The 17637-nt window shown below is 37.5% G+C and overlaps 1 protein-coding gene across 2 annotated transcripts in view; it reads left to right on the plus strand.

Moving 5' to 3' along the window:
• ITGA8 (integrin subunit alpha 8) overlaps nucleotides 1-17637 on the plus strand; it is a 180137-nt gene that overhangs the window by 43615 nt on the left and 118885 nt on the right. For both annotated transcript variants that reach the window (XM_064592014.1, XM_064592013.1), the window contains exons 7-11: nucleotides 4101-4226; nucleotides 5391-5435; nucleotides 11866-11909; nucleotides 13389-13445; nucleotides 16192-16244. In XM_064592014.1, the coding sequence (XP_064448084.1) occupies nucleotides 4101-4226; nucleotides 5391-5435; nucleotides 11866-11909; nucleotides 13389-13445; nucleotides 16192-16244 (325 nt within the window). The remainder of the gene's footprint in view (nucleotides 1-4100; nucleotides 4227-5390; nucleotides 5436-11865; nucleotides 11910-13388; nucleotides 13446-16191; nucleotides 16245-17637) is intronic.

The following is a 17637-nucleotide window of genomic DNA, read 5'->3' on the forward strand; positions in this document are numbered from 1 at the left end:
CTAAGCAAAATGGAGATAAATAATACGCCCAATAGAGAATTTTAAGTAGTAATCATAAAGATACTCATGGAACTTGAGAAAGGAGTGGAGGGCATCAATGACCCTTATCAAAAAGATAGAAAACATAAAAAAGAACCAATCAAAGATGAAGAACTCAATAAATGACATTAAAAATACATGAGATGAGGGCGCCTGGGTGGCTCAGTTGGTTAAGCAACTGCCTTCGGCTCAGGTCATGATCCTGGAGTCCCTGGATCGAGTCCCGCATCGGGCTCCCCACTCGGCAGGGAGTCTGCTTCTCCCTCTGACCCTCCCCCCTCTCATGTACTCTCATTCTCGCTCTCTCAAATAAATAAATAAATCTTTAAAAAAAAATACATGAGATGAAATAAATAATAGACTAGAGGAAGCAGAAGAACAGGTCACTGGACCTGGAGGATAAAGTAATGGAAAGCAACCAAGCTGAACAGGTGAGGGGAAAAAATAATGCAAAATGAAAAGGCTTAAGGAATTCAGTGATACCATCAAGCATAGTGACTTTCACATTATAGGGATCCCCGAAGAAGAGAGAAAAGGGGGCAGAAAATTTATTTGAATAAATAATAGCTGAAAACTTTCCAAATCTGGGGAAGGAAACATAAATCCAGATCCAGGAGGTACAGGGAGTTCCGCAATAAAATCAATCGAAGGAGGTGCACACGAAGACACATAAGTAATTAAAATGGCAAAAAATAGCATATCAACAGGATTTATTCACAGAACTAGGACAAACAATTCTAAAATTTGTACAGAACCACAAAAGACCCTGATTAGCCAAAGCAATCTTGAAAGAAAAGCAAAGTGGAGGTATCACAATTCCAGATTTCAAGTTATACTACACAGCTATAGAAATCAAAACAGTGTGGTACTGGCACAAAAATAGACACATAGGCCAATGGAACAGAATAGAGAGCCAGAAATAAACCCATGGTTATATACTCAATTAATGTTCAACAAAGAAGGCAAGAATATCCAATGAGAAAAAGACAGTCTCTTCAACAAACGATACTGAGAAAACTGGACAATTACATGCCAAAGAATGAAATCGGAGCACTTTCTGACACCATACACAAAAATAAACTCAAAATGGATCACGGACCTAAATGTGAGACCAGAAACCATAAAAATCCTAGAAGAGAGCATAGGCAGTCATTTCTCTGACATCAGCCATAGCAACATTTTCTAGGTATGTCTCCTGAGGCAAGGGAAACAAAAGCAAAAATAAGCTATTGGGACTATTTCACAATAAAAATCTTCCACACAGCAAATTAAGCAATCAACAAAACTGAAAAACAACCTACTGAATGGGAGAAGATATTTGCAAATGATATACCCAATAAAGAATTAGTATCCAAAATATATAAAGAACTTCTACAACTCAATACCAAAAAATAAATAATCTAATTAAAAATGGTCAGAAAACTTGAACAGACATTTCTCCAAAGAAGACACACAGGTGGCCAACAGACACATGAAAAGATGCTCAGTGTCACTAATCAGGGAAATGCAAATCAAAACCACAATGAGATATCACCTCATACCTATCAGAATGGCTAAAATCAAAACACAAGAAACGACAAATGTTGGCAAGGATGTGGAGAAAAAGGAACTCTTGTGCACTGCTGGTGGGAATGCAAACTGGTGCAGCCACTGTGGAGGCTTCCTCTGAAAATTAAAAAATAGAATTACCTATGATCCCATAATTTCACTACTGGATATTAACCCAAAGAATACAAAAACACTAAATCAAAAAGATATATGCACCCCTATGTTTATTTCAGCATTCTTTACAATAGCCTAATTATGGAAGCAGTCCAGCTGTCCATCAATAGATGAATGGATAAAGAAGTGGTATATAAACAATGGTGGAATATTACTCAGCCATAAAAAAGAGTGAAATCTTGCCATTTGCAACTACATGCATGGATCCACAGGGTTTACTACTAAATGAAATAAGTCAGTCAGAGAAAGACAAATTCCATGATTTCACTCATATGTGGAATTTAAGAAACAAAACAAATGAACAAATTTAAAAAAGAGAAAAACCAAAACACAGACTCTTAACTATAGAAAACAAACTGATGGTTACCAGAGGGAAGAAGGGGGGACAGGGGATGAGTGAAATATATGAAGGGTATTAAGAGTACACTTATTTTGACAAGTACTGAGCAATGAATAGAATTACTGAATCACTATATTGTACACCTGAAACTAATATAACACTGTATGTCAACTATACTGGAATTAAAATAAAAAATAAAATAAAAAACTACAAATGCTTCTTTTTAAAAGCCAATGGAAGAGATCTGGGAGATGGGTTTATGATAAAATTGTATGTGAAATTACTATTTTTTTTAAGATTTTATTTATTTATTTGAGAGAGAGAGAATGAGAGAGAGAAAGCACATGAGAGGGGGAGAAGGAGAAGCAGACTCCCCGCCGAGCAGGGAGCCCGATGTGGGACTCGATCCAGGGACTCCAGGATCGTGACCTGAGCTGAAGGCAGTCGTTTAACCAACTGAGCCACCCAGGTGCCCCTGAAATTACTATTAAGCTTAATTCATACATGTACAATTATGAACATCAAATAATTAACATTTCAGTCTTAAAAATTATTTTGCAAATTGAAAAACTATATTTTATGCAGCAGATGGTTATAAAGTAAAAATTATGTGTGTTTAAAAAGATTTCTTCTAGTTCACTTGACTAGATAATCTAATTCACTTGATTAGATAATTCTTTCCTTTCTTTAAGTTAAAATGTCAGATACTGATGATTTGCTGAAAAGTAGCCATACCAAGGAGATTTAGAAGCATTGTCTGTGATAGGTAATGTAAAATTTTATTTAGGCTTAAGATTATAATGTTTATTGAAGCAACTAAAGAAAACAAAGGCAGTGTGTATGTGGGAGGTGGGAAGGGGATATTTAGCTTTAAACCAGAAAAAATTGGCAAATTCTGTAGACATTGTTCACAATCATTTCAGGCACAGTCACTGGGAAATATTTATGGCTAGATTTGATAGTTTTATTCCTTTTGGACTTCAAACAGAAAGATTGTGTAAATTATCAGTAAATTCCCAAAGAATAATTTGGCTTTAAAACTAAAATTAATATTAAATGTTAGTTTCTTGAAGTCATTTCTCCAGTTTTCTCCCAAGAAGCATGAGATCACACTTGTCCCTTAGATGTCCATTATAAATATAGGAATGCATGGAAATTGTGGTGGAAAATTGTTGGCCATCTTTTGGATATTTGACCACCCCAATATGATCATATTTCAGGACTTTTAATAGTGACTTTATTTGGGAGATATTAGCCAAAGTTCTTACCATATCATTGTTGGCAGCCATGGATTCCTTTTTTTTTTTTTTTTGCTAAAATTCTGGATCTCACTGGACCTCACAGCCTCCCATTGTCATAATTTTATGCTCTATGTATACATTTTAACATAAAAATTAAGAGCTCAAAAGTTATGTAATTCCCTCCCTTAACATAACTGATAGATTTCACAATCTATTAATTAAGTGATTTAGATTTAATCTGTATTTTGTGAGAACACAAAATGTCTTCTTAGAATGCCAAAGGAGACCTTGGTTGTAATGCCAAATATCCTAAAAGTGAAACCACATAACCTGAGAGAAAGCACTCATGCTCTCTGAGCCTCAGTTTCCCCACTTATAAGAAGTTATGCTTTGGCTAGATGATCTCAAAATTAGATGATGTTTCTTCTAGCCACGATGTTCCAGATTAAAAATTTAATTCATAAATTTTGCCAACAGGTGTCTTTACTCTGATATTTTTCTCATTTGGAAATGGAGGGAGTATGTATTATGAAGGCATTGGGAAGACAGATAAAATTATGTAGTTCATCTTTGGTTCTTCTGTCAGAATGGAAAGTTCTATCCAGCTGTAACCAGTTTTACCTTGCAATTTGGCATGTGGGAAAATTCATCATCAAAAATGCAAGCAATTCCATGATTATTTTCAAGGGAGTATATATTATTCACAGGGCCTGTCTCTTGCATTCATTCAGCTAATGTATTAATTTGTTTGAACACAGGTCAGGTGATCACTGCCAGTATTGCAGATATCATTGCAAATTACTCATTCAAGGATATTCTAAGGAAATTGGCTCGGGAAAAACAGACAGACGTGGCTCCAGCTTCCTATGATGATAGTTACCTTGGTGAGAATTGTTGCTCAACGCATTTGTTGTTTCTCAAAAGGCAAACATATTAAATGTAGATGAAAATTTTATTCCTCACTTATCTGATATTATTCTGCAACTTATGCAAATTTTCTTTCCTTATTAGCTTAGAATGGACTTTCTTTTGTTGAGCCATATTATATGTCTTTTCTTTAGGTTCAGCCTATTTTCTAGGCTCCGTAACAGAATCTTTCTTCAAATTCAACACCATTTTTTTAATTTTAAAAATGTCAATAAATTAGACTAGATGGATACTTCCTTCGCACAATAAAACATTGACCTCAGCCCCAAAGTCAATATCTTATTTAGTGGAGGATTTTGATGGTTACTTCTGTGTTTCAATTTAAGCGGTAGTATGCAGTTACGCAATCAAACACTAACCATCATAGTGTCTTGCACATAAAATATTTTGCCAATTGTAGATAGTATGAATTAGTGGGGCTGCCCAACACTGTAGGGGCAACATGCTAGTGGTCCTTTCCAGTTTTTAGAGCAACAACAAAAGACCTTCAAATAGTTGCTAGAATATTGTCAAAATGTATTACATGCAAACAATGTCATTGCACCTCTGTTGCTTCCCACTTTTGGTATCCTATTGGCATTTTGATGGCTTAATAAATTAAGCAAAATGTAGTTATATTTTTCACCTCACCTCACTTTTTTTGTTTTGTTTTTTGTTTTTTGTTTTTTGTGTTTCACCTCACCTTGCTTTAGAGGTAAGTGAAATTTGTGGAAAACCATCCTTAAAGAAATTAGGAAGTAGACCTTCTTGATGATCAGAAATAGCAAAACCTGAGCACAAAAGATACCTTTCAGAGTATCATGTCTGATCCTGATGAATTAACAACCTTAAAATGCAGTGGCCACCATTTACACTTTAAGGTGGATTATGAAGCATCCCTCAGAATCTGATTGTGCTGCCATTCTCAGAAGAAGCAGGTCTATTATGCATCCAGGATTTAGTACAGAACTGTTCATATTGGCTTCACTAATTTTTCCCTCTACAGAACCCTAAACTTTTATGTTGCAATATTTGTCGAGATTTCTGAACAAAGCAGTACTATGGTAATTCTTTCATTTTTCTAGACATAGCTCATTTGTAAAGCCTTCAAGCATGATTGGTTTTTCTTTTCTTTAACACAGGATATTCAGTTGCTGCTGGGGAATTTACTGGAGACTCTGAGCAAGGTGAGAGACATTATTGAATGTAAGTCATTTATAAAGCCCGGGAAAGATAAGGTGACCTAAAAAGCCCCTTTATAAATATAATTTTCGTCACTACACAAAATGTATAAAAATGGAATCCCAGAATGTATATGATAATAATCTATAGAAAAACAAACAAAATACACTTCAGCACAGCTTTATAAGTCTCAAAAAATTCCATAAGACTGAATATCAATCTTTATAAAATCTAGTTAAGCAATAAAAAACAAGTCCAGTAATCCCATGTTATGCATTAAAAAAAAAATAAGGTGATTAAATGGCCTACACAAAAGCCGTGCTGTTAATGACAGATCAAATTTGAAAAATCAACATCCCCCATCTTTACTTTAATTTCTGGGATCTCATATTGAACATGTCCATACTAAACTCTCCACCAGACTCCAACCCAACATCTCCACATTATTTCCTTTCCCCTTTGGACATGCTCAAGCCCAAAATAATGGAATGAATTAACCCCTATTCTCATATATGCCCCTCACCTCTGTCCTCTATATCCTGTGAAGGCTGTCATCCCTGGTTTTAATCCACTGATTCTGTAGCCACTCTAATTTCCAGTGCTCAAATGCTACTTTTTTTTAAAAGTATAATTTCAAATGTCATCTCCTCCAGAAATCCTTCTTTTACTCCCTTCTGTAAACTCCTATCTCATCTCATTTTTCTTTCTCCTAAGGCATTTATCATTCATTTATTTGTCCAAAATTTTTTGAGCACCTACTCTATGCCAGACTCTGTATTAAGTGTTGAACACATGGAGGTGAACAGATGATCCTTACTCTCAGAGTTTATGGTCTTAGTGGGGCTGACAGGCATTAAATAATGAACACAAAATACCTGATTAAAAATTGTAGTAAGTGCTAGGATAAAGCTCTAAACATAAAACTAATCCAATCCTCATGACCTAATCACCTCCCAGAGGCCCTGCCTCCTAAGACCATCTCACATTAGGGGTTAGGTTTCAATACTCTGAATTTGGGGGGGACACAAACATTCAGCCCATAAGAATACCTATCATATACAAGACTGGTATTGTTTATTGAATGACTCAGTCATCAATCAATCAATCAATCAATCAATATTTTCTTCTTGTTTCATATGAACCTTAACTACTTTTTACTAATGTGTTTTAATGAATTCACAAAGAATTAAGAGTAAATGAAATGTGGCCTTCCCTAGAAATCATCAGAGCTCTTTTAACTGTTTCATGTCAACAAGACCTACAAAGCAGAAATTCACAGAGCATAAAACACTCTTTATGCAGTGAAGTAGGGGTTGAAAGCAGGGTTTTTTGTGGGTTGTTTTTTTTTTTTTGTTGTTAAGAGAACATTTTTCTTTTAAACATAATTTTTAAAGGCCCTGTCTTTCCATTTTTTCTTCAAGATATTAAAAGACAATCTATTTTGGTAGTTAAAAGCATGGACTTTGGAGCTAGACCACTTGAGTTTCAACCCTGACTTTGCCACTTACCAGCTCTGTGACCTAGTTACCTGAATCTCAGTGCCTCCATTTCTTAATTTCTAAAAGAGAGATGGTGGTGATGATGATGAAGGTGATGACGATAACAATGAAGATGATAGTATTATCTATATCATAGGATTCTTATGAGGATTAAATAAGCTATTCCTATATGTTCATTAAACAGTAGAATAATTCCTGATACATAACAAATGCTATTTAAATATTAGCTATAAGAAGAAAGAACTCTTGGGTTAGGGACCATCAGAGATAAAATTGAAATCCTAGTACCCTAGAAGAGTCAAATCTTATAATCACTCAGTGATTTAGCAAAGGAAACTGTAAAATATGCCAAATGATTTTAAACATGACATTAAACTCTTGGAAAGTTCCCCCACCCAGTACAGCATTTAGTCCTGACCCAAGGAAATTAAGAGGGATGCATGACAGCGTATCACAGAGCAAGACGGTAGAAGATCAGTGATTTTCCGTCAGATCACAGGAATAACTAGATGGATCCAAGTTTAAAATGATTTGTGGATATGTAAAGGCACTATCAGAGATCATGATCCATTTATCAGACCACACCAAGCCATGACTACCCATGTTCACTACTTACTTAATTAGACTGGAAAGAATTGGAATTCTATGAAAAACAGTGAGTGACTTGATGTCCTCTAGATGAGAGGTCCTTAATATGGGATCCTTGGACTCTGGATGGTACATGGATGGACTTCACAGGATTTGCACCCCTAGAAATTATATGCAAGGTTTTGCAGGTATGTGAACTTTTCCAGTGAGAGGATCCATAACTTCCATCTACTTCCCAAGTGTGCTCATCATTCAAAAAGATTAAAATATTTTGTTCTTGTTTTAGAGTCTGATGTGGTGAACGAAAAACCAAGAAAGTGATCTGGCCAATCCTAGGGAATATGAATGCCTGCTTTTTAGAGGTTAAACAGTGGAAATATTATAAAGCATGTGGCACACTCTCTAGTGGGTAGAAGACATTCGATGGACACTAGCCTCCTTTCTGCTTCTCACTAATGGGGTTGATGGCCAGGTCATGTATTTCGAGGCCAGGTATCTAACTTTTTCCTCCATGTATTATTGATATTAAGAGAAGGTTTACCATGAGTTACTGAAATGGATCTAAGAAAAGTCACTTATTTTCCCTCCCAACTGAATATTTTTATAGTTGAGTGACAGTTCTAACTTACCTTAAACTACAAACAATTTCCCCATCTTGATCATTTGTAAATAATTATGAACATTTTTAACCAGCATTTACTTTTTTTTTCTTTTTTTTAATTCTTATGTTAATCCCCATACATTACATCATTAGTTTTAGATGTAGTGTTCCATGATTCATTGTTTGTGCATAACACCCAGTGCTCCATGCAGAATGTGCCCTCCTCAATACCCACCACCAGGCTAACCCATCCTCCCACCCCCCTCCCCTCTAGAACCCTCAGTTTGTTTTTCAGAGTCCATCGTCTCTCATGGTTCGTCTACCCCTCCGATTTCCCCCGCTTCATTCTTCCCCTCCTGCTACCTTCTTCTTCTTCTTTTTTTTTTTCTTAACATATATTGCATTATTTGTTTCAGAGGTACAGATCTGAGAGTCAACAGTCTTGCACAATTCACAGCGCTTACCAGAGCACATACCCTCCCCAGTGTCTATCACCCAGTCACCCCATCCCTCCCACTTCACCCCCCACTCCAGCAACCCTCAGTTTGTTTCCTGAGATTAAGAATTCCTCATCCAGCATTTACTTTTAATAACTCCTAGTGTTGTGGCCATGTGAGGTTGCAGACTCCAAAGTTATTGAGTGTGATGGTTGTTGTCTTTTAAATGAAATTCTGAATGTTTGTGGAATGCTTAGTAGTGGTTGTCATGTATTTCAAATGGGATAGTCAGTCTTCTGATTGATAGGCCTGATTCTGGAAGCAGTCAACTCCATTATATCGGATGGTGGTTTGTTGTTACATGCCAATTTAATTCATACCAAGTAAAGATTACTGAAAACTGAGCAGTGTGCTACCAGTTCTGCCACCTTTCCTAGAAATCTGTCCAGATAGCTTAGTTTTTCTTTCTTTTTTTTTTTAAGATTTATCTATTTATTTATTTGAGAGATTGAGAATGAGAGAGAGAGAGTACATGAGAAGGGGGAGGGTTAGAGGGAGAAGCAGGCTCCTCGCTGAGCAGGGAGCCCGATGCGGGACTCGATCCCAGGACTCCATGATCATGACCTGAGCCGAAGGCAGTCGCTTAACCAACTGAGCCACCCAGGCGCCCCGGGATAGCTTAGTTTTTCAGCCTGGTTGTATTCTTCAAGGACATGCTTCACCTTCTCTCCCATTGCTGAGGTTGAGCAGTCCATGCTCCTTTGTAAGGTTAACTCTCCACTTTGCACTAGGCTTCATTCCCTCTCATGACTCAAAGAAGGGACTCCAGCCATTCCTAATTCTCTATCTCATATCATCAGTTTTTTTAATCATCCCCATGAATAGACAAGCATACTGTTATTTCTCACATCTTAAAAAGAAAATCTCTTATTCCACTTCCGCCTCCAGCAAGCACCTGTATTCTCTGCTTCAAGAGCTGTCACTCTTCTCTGCCTGTATCTCTGTCTTCCAGTTCCACCGTCCCCCTCCTCTTAAACTCACTGCTCAGCTGAAACAGCTTGTGTCAAGCAAACCAGAGGCCTCATGCAACTCATCTTCCTTAACTCTCAGGAGCATCTGACAGAGTTCATCATTCCCTCCTCATTTCTTCACTCGACTACCCAGACACTTGGGGCTCCTTCTCCATCTCTGACTCCCCTTTAATTTCTCTCATCTCACTGAAGTGTCCCCAGGTTAAATATTTGGGCTTTTTATTTCCTCTTTGAGTTTTGGTACTCTTATCCAGTCTCACTTATTTTTTCCAGCTTATACTGAATTCCAGGCTTGTGGTACTTCTCCAGATTACACTGAATTCTAGGTTCAGGGATACATGTTCTAAGATCTAGAACCTCAAACTCAATACTCAACATCTCTATTTGAATAGCTGTCTCAGGCTTAATGTGCTCATGAGCAAACTCCTAACCTTCCCCCCGAAACGTGATCTACCCTCCAACAGCTTCATCTCAGTAAGTGACAATGCCATCCTCCCAGTTGCTCAAGCCAAATACCTTGGAAGTCAGCCTTGGGCTGTACTCTTTTTCTCACACCCCATCCATATCCAATTCATGAGTAAATCCTGCTAACTAAACTCTCAAAGTATGACCGGAATCTGACCACTTCTCACTTCCAGCACAGCTTCTACTTTATTGCAGTAGACTCTTACCCGGTCTCTCTGAATTTACCCTTGTCCCCCTGTAGTCTGCTCTAAATCCAGCAGCTAAAGTGGTCCTTTAGAAACAGAAGTCAGATTGTGTAACTTCTTTGATCCAGTGATTTTTCAACTCATTCAGTCTGAAATTCAAGTCTTCACAATGACCTGAGAGACTCCATTCATGAGGCTACTAGTTACTTTGACCTCATCTCCTACCCCTTTACTCCTCACTCCCTCTTCTCCAGCTACCGTGGTCTCTTTGCTATTCTTTGAATACTCCAGACACACTTCTACCTCAGGATCTTTGCACTTGCCATTCTTTCTGACTGAAACATACTTTTCCCACTTCTCCATAAGAAAAGCCTCACTTTCTTCAGTCTTTGCTCCAATGTCACTTTCTTGCCATGTCCTTTCCTGCTAATTGTGTCCTAATAAGTCATACGTCCTTCCCCATCCTACCTCCAGCACTCCCTGTACCATTTTACTGTTTGTTTTTTCTCACTCACTACACTTATCCCCTTCAAATATGCCATTTCATTGACTATGCTTTTTAAATTGACTGTCTCTTCCAACCAGAGTATAAGTTCCATGAAAGCAGGGAATTTTGTCCATTTTGCTCACTACTGTATACTCCATTTGCCTATAAATATTTGTTGATTGAATGAATGGATTTACTATTGAAAAGTCCAACATCTAACCCCAAATGAATCTTTTTTGATTATTAATGCTAATAGCATGACCATCCACCTCTGCTAGAACACAGCAAACCAGATATAGTTGATGCTAGAACTTGTGCTATACCTTTCAGGGCAGGATGAGGGGAAGGGAAATTTAAGTGGAAGGGGATTCTCTTCCAGGCCCTTCCTATTTAAATTAAACTAAATTTTTAACCCCAATGAATCAAAGATTGGTTTAGATTTATAGAAACAAGAACTGAAAGATTTTTGATAATTAGCAATTCCAACTCCCTCCAATTGCAGGTAACTGGAAAAATGAGGTTAAATGACACATCCCAGGTATACCAGGAATAACACCATTACCTTCTGAATCTAGAGCCAGATCATAGTGCAATGAGTTCTATGGACCCTTTCCCCCAGATTTGCCTCTTCTGTTTCTATTAGTGAAGCTTCCCTTCTGGGGGACCCTTAGTTACCAGGTCACCTGCTAATTCTGCTACCAGTAAACATTTCCAAGGGGGCCAGACTCGTGTCATTTATGATGGCTTTTCTTTAGGTAACCAGAATTGTTTTAACATGTTCATGTGACAGAAGCTAAACTTTTTACACTAATACAAAAGATGTCACCACAGTGAAAGCTAGAGAAACCCAGAGTAAGAGGTTTAATCTGCAAATCACACACAGAGCTGAGAAGCCAGGCTTATGCTATACAGGCAAAAACACATGGAGACCAGTGATGAAGACTGGTAAATCTCACAGTACAACTTTTGTTCTGTATTCCATAGTCTGTAGCAGAAGCAAAAGGAAACACAAAACCATGACTTCACACTTCCAGCTCTTCACATGGTGGTTACTCATGTAAAAAGCACTATCTTTAACTGATGTGTTGCATAACTTTAAAATATATGTAATCCCCCTTCTCAATGACTATTTTTATCCCCAGAACTGGTTGCTGGCATTCCAAGAGGAGCACAGAATTTTGGATATGTGAGTACAAAGAATGCATTGCTGGGTATTTTCTTATATATGCAAAGAAATGTTTCATTGCATTCAACTTTTAAATGGTTTTAAATGCCTTTTAATAGTGAGCTCCTATAGATCCATGCTTGTATGCTTGTTTGCTTACTAAAAAAGGAAGGAAAACCAGTGAAGCTAGATTTTTTTTTCCTGATCTATGTACAGAATCAGCTACAGAGTTTGTGGGACCTGGTGCAAAATGAAGATGCAGGACCCTTTGTCCAAATTTAAGAATTTCAGGATCACAACAGCTGGGCATTAAACCAAGGGTGGGGTCTGATTGAACGTGGGGACCAGTGTGACGGCGCAGGTCACACCCATGAAGCCCACACGATTCTTGTGCTTCATCCAGGAATAATTGCAGAGAATACTGTTGCTGATGTGCTCAGCATTTTAATATGCCTCATATGGTAGAAATGAGAAAATCAATTGTTATTACACTAGCGTATTTGTTTCCTGAGACTGCCACAACATTACCATAAACTGGGTGGCTTAAAACAATATAAAATTATTTTCTCATAGTTCAAGAAACCAGAGTCTGAAATCCCAGTGTCAGGCAGCGTGTCACTTCCTGCAGCGCGTCTAGCAGAGGTTCTTTCTTGTCTATTCCAGCTTCAGGTGGCCCCTGCCTTTTTTTGGTGTATGTCAGCATGACTCCAATCTCTGTCTCTGTCTTCAGATGGCCTTCTTCCATCTGTGTCTTTGTGTGTCCTCTCCTTTCTGATGAGAACATCAGTCATTGGATATAGGGCCCACCCTAAATCCAGGATGATTTCATTTCAAGTTCCTTAATGTATTTCATCTACAAAGACCTTATTTCCAAATATTGCCCTTATTTCTGGGCAACATGAACTTTGGAGGGATACCATTCAGACCCGTTATACCTACTTACCACAAAATTAGGAAAAGAAAATCAAGAGACCTTCTGAAAAGAAAAAGTTATATTTTAAATAATGTTTATTTTTTAAAAAGTCTAGTGAAATAGTATCTGCAGATTTTAGGTTGGCTGAATAGAATTAAAGGTAATATTTTTGCTATGTAGATAACATTTAAAATTTTCAGTTTTGTTTTTTTGTGAAGAGCCATAAACATCAGTTTCTCATAATAACGTAAACACAGAAATGAATTTAGACAAAAACCCTGATTAGATCAATTAACTGGCCATCAGGTTAATGGGTCTCAGAGTTCATTTGAATTCAATTTCTATTTTCCCTTTTCAGATTAGTAAGCATGCATTTTATCTGAAAGTATCACAGTCTTAACCATAAATAAAAGTTAAATTGGATTTTTTTAAAGATCATTCTTACGGGATTACATTTTTGTTTTACATATAGTTAATAATTAACTACTCTTTCCCAAAATTTAAAAATGACTTAAGTTGTAATTTAAAATGTTTTTTTTCTCCAATTCTGTCAAATGATGTAACCTATCTAATCTCTATGATTTCAGGTTTCAATCATTAACTCTACAGATATGACTTTTATTCAGAACTTCACTGGCGAACAGGTGAAGACCTTTTAATACCAAACAATGTCACTCAGGACTAATAGTAAATCGCAATATTCATATCATTTATTCATTCATAAAATAAATGTTCACCGAGTACCTACTATATGTTGGAACCTGTTCTAGGCACTGGGAATATAACCATGCATCAGACAGACAAGATCCCAGCTTTCATGCAGCAGTGTCACTAACTACTAGGGTCTGAGAACAATCCTGTTATGTTGTAGGCCCGTATATAGTGTGCCTGGTGGTGAGTTCTAGGTATCCGCCTTCCCTCTGAGAAAACACAGGCTTCTCGTAGGCCCCATTGTATCTGTCAGAGTCAATGGGCCTGTGCTCTGCCTCCCTTCTCACTGTGACTGGAGCCCTCCACCCTCCCAACATGATGTGGAGGTTGACAGGCTATCTTGTTCCGGTCCCTTCCTCCCAGGGACTAGATAGTGTTCCTCATCCACCATCACTGGCTGAGGTCTTATTATGAATGAGGGACGTGTCTGTCATTCTCCTAACCTAATATGGCCTGAGGTCATACTTTATCCACCACCCTGAGTTGTCCGGGGTATTGTGACCTGTTGAAATTTGCCACATTCCTTTAAACAATGAATGTGGTATGGCCATCTAAGGGAGCCAGTCGTTAATTGAATCAGTTTCTCGGGGCAACCCATATTCTCTCCTAACCAGAAGCCCACACTACTGAACTTCTAGGAAGCCTCACATTTGAATGTGGCCAAGTTACATCTTGACCTTCTGGATCATAGTTTAGGGCCCTTAGATGCTCCATTCTTAGATAGATATGTAGATTTGGAATAATATATTTGTCTAGCAATTTTGATTAATAAAGTTTTCTATTGAACACAGAGCATTTTTTACATCCCCCCCCCCCCATTAGGGCTTTGGTCTATCCATTACTCTGCAATTTTCAACAAAGCATTTAACAATGTCCCTCATGATACTCTTATGGTACATATGGAGAAGTAAGGCCAGGACAATACTGAAGTTGGATGAACTTATAAATTTTGAACTATTCTCAAGTGATGGTAATTAATGGTTTATTGAAAATCTGGCAAGACTTCTCTTTTATCCAGATTTGTTTCACATTTTTATCATTAGAAGCTCTTTAAACATTATTAAATTTGGCCTTTCTATAACTTCTTGTCCTCAATACCACCTAGTTCTTCAGTCTTGAACCTCAGCATTTAATGCATAAATGATGAAACTCCTCTGAGTGAAGTCCACACAATGCCACACCAGAAATAAGAACTTCACTGTATATGTTTGGAATAGAGAAGAGAGGTGGGAAAACTGAATTATTATTACACAGTTAACTCATGCATTCATTCCCTCTGCAAAGAGCATTTGGTACCTGGCAACTATATCCTAGTCTTCAGAATACTATAATAAAAATGCCATAGATTGGGTGGCTAAAAAACCCAAATGTTTATTTCTCACAGTTCTGGAAGGCTGGGAAGCCCAGGATCAAGAGGTAGGCAGATTCAGTATCTGGGGAGATTCATATAGATAGACATATTCTTAGGTCCTCACATGGTGGAAGGAGGGCTAGAGAGCTCTCTGGGGTCTCTTTTATGAGGGCACTAACCCCATTCATGAGGACTCCACCCTCATGACCTAATCACCTCCCAAAGGCACCACCTCCTAATACCATCATATTGGGGGTTAGGATCAATATTTGAATTTAGGGGAAGGAAGGGACACAAATATTCATCTATAGCAACTGTATATGTTTGAAATAGAGAAAAGAGGTGGGAGAATTTAATTATTTCATGACACTTGTTAACTCATGTATTCATTCCCTCTGCAAAGAGTATCTGGCACCTGGCACCCACTCTGAGCTAGACCCTAGTCAGGCAGTGTAGACAGAAGACTGAACAACACAGACCAAAATCTCTGCCTTCTGTGGAGGACACTTTCTAGTGGATTGTAGACTGATTACATTAGAAGATGATGGGAGGCTAAGTCAGCTAAAGCACTGGATGCCAAAACGTGGAAAAAAAACATCTCGACAACTTCAAAACTATGCGCTGAATCTGAAAAGATGATAAATGTTGAAAACATAGCTTGAAAAACAAAAAACTTAAGAGCTAGAATGTGGCTCACTAATTATACTCAGAAGAGATTTAGAAACCTTAGTTGACAATGAACTCAATATGAATTGATACTGAGCATGGTTTCCCGTGAAATTAAAACCCTTTTTATGCTTCATTGATATAAAGAGCCCAAAGCAAAGAGTGTAAATCCTACTTAACTCTTCTCTGGGCAATGCATTCATGGGGTATTATCTTTTCGTTGGTATCACATGCAGTATCTCTAAGAAAGAGAGGCCATGATGGTGAGCCAGCTACAAATATTTCCATATGAAATATCATACAGGAGTGGAATTAGATTCATTCTGTGAGGTTCAACATGGCAGAACTAAATAGGATTAAGGACTAGAAGTTACAGAAGTGCCAATTTTAGCAAAGAAAATTCTAATAATTGTGTCCACAAATTGAATGGGCTGATTGTTGAATAGCTGCAGAGGATGACCAAGCAGATGTCAGGGGTACTGAGGGGAAATTATGCATGGGGTCAGTCTGAATGACTTTAAGACTCTGTCCATGTCCAGGAGTCCATGAATTTAATGCAGAAGTCTGCTGCAATGAGATTCATCCTTCAGGAAAAATTGAGAGAGGACTATAAAAATTATTTTTGAACATAAACTATGTCATTTCACGGTTTTTCTTTGCAGATGGCATCTTATTTTGGATATACGGTCACAGTGTCAGATGTTAACAATGATGGGTAAGTTTATAAGAACTTCCTCACTCACCATATGTTATATTCATCCACAAAAATGTTGCATTTTTTTCCTTCATGAAATAGATCCTTCCATACTTCTTCAACAAGATAGAGGCTCTCTTGTTTTAATTGTTTTGTTTGGTTTTTTGGGGGGGGGTTCAGGGCAAGAGGATACATCTACTAAAGAATTCTATAGTCCTATTTTATGTCTCTATGGAGATTTTCCACATCTCCCACTTCCAGAAAAGGACTGTTTTACTTAGTTTTATCTTTAATTTAATGAACTGAATAGTCCTTGGCCATTTGAAATCCAAAGTCATAAAAGCATTTGCTCATCTGTCTCTCTTTACCCTTACTTAGCATGTGATACATTCATGGACCATTTGCACATAAATAAACATTTTTTTTTCTCCTGACATGGCTTTAACCAACATACTAGTAATGCCCGTGGAGAAGATGAAATAATAAGTGAACTTTTCAGAGTATGGCAGCAAATTACAATTGAGCTTGGATCAAACACCATGATAAACTATGGTTGTGTTTAAGTCATTCCTTAAAAACAAACTATTATTAAACATCTCTTTGGCTCACTAAAACCATCTAACTGATAGATAAAACAGATGACTAAATAAGAAAGCCAATACATTGAGATAAACTGATTAGCCATCCAATAAATATCATTGGAGCACCTACTGTGTGTCAGCCATTGTTCTTAGCGTACAGAATATGGTGGCAAATAAGGCAAAATAGGTCTCTGCACTCAGAGAGTTCACATTTTTATAAAAATCAAATACCTGCAGAATCCTGACTATGTTCCAGGATCTGGGCTAAGCAAGCACTTTAGATACATCATTGATGGACATTAGCTATGATCTTCATGTAGATAGAAATGTACTTTATATATTATGGTGGCATATGACTGGAGAAAAATTTAGTTACTTTTGCACCTTTTGAAAAATATATTTTTTTAAGATTTTATTTACTTAAGAGAGAGAGAGCACAAGTGGGGGAAGGAGCAGAGGAAAAGGACAAGTAGACTCTGCACTGAGAGCAGAGCCTGATGTAGGGCTCAATCCCACGACCCTGAGATCATGACCTGAGTTGAAATCAAGAGTCGGACACTTAACCGACTGAGCAACACAGGGGCCCCTGGAAAAGATCTTTTTTATTATTCTTCCATTCAACATATATTTCTCGAGCATCTACTATACACCAGCACTGTTCTAGGTGCTGGGATATAGCAGAGAACAAAATAGTCACTGCTACCCTCATAGAAGCTATACTAGAGGTGGGGAGTTGGGGACTACAGACAAAAAGTAAGTAAGTCAAGTAAAGCATATTTAGATGGTGATGAACACCAAATAGGAATAAAAAAAATGGAAGGGCTGAAACCAAG

This window comes from Mirounga angustirostris, unplaced genomic scaffold, assembly GCF_029215605.1.
Source record: "Mirounga angustirostris isolate CCGP_5_RB_7025 unplaced genomic scaffold, mMirAng1.0.hap1 SCAF_5, whole genome shotgun sequence".
Lineage (NCBI taxonomy): Eukaryota > Metazoa > Chordata > Mammalia > Carnivora > Phocidae > Mirounga > Mirounga angustirostris.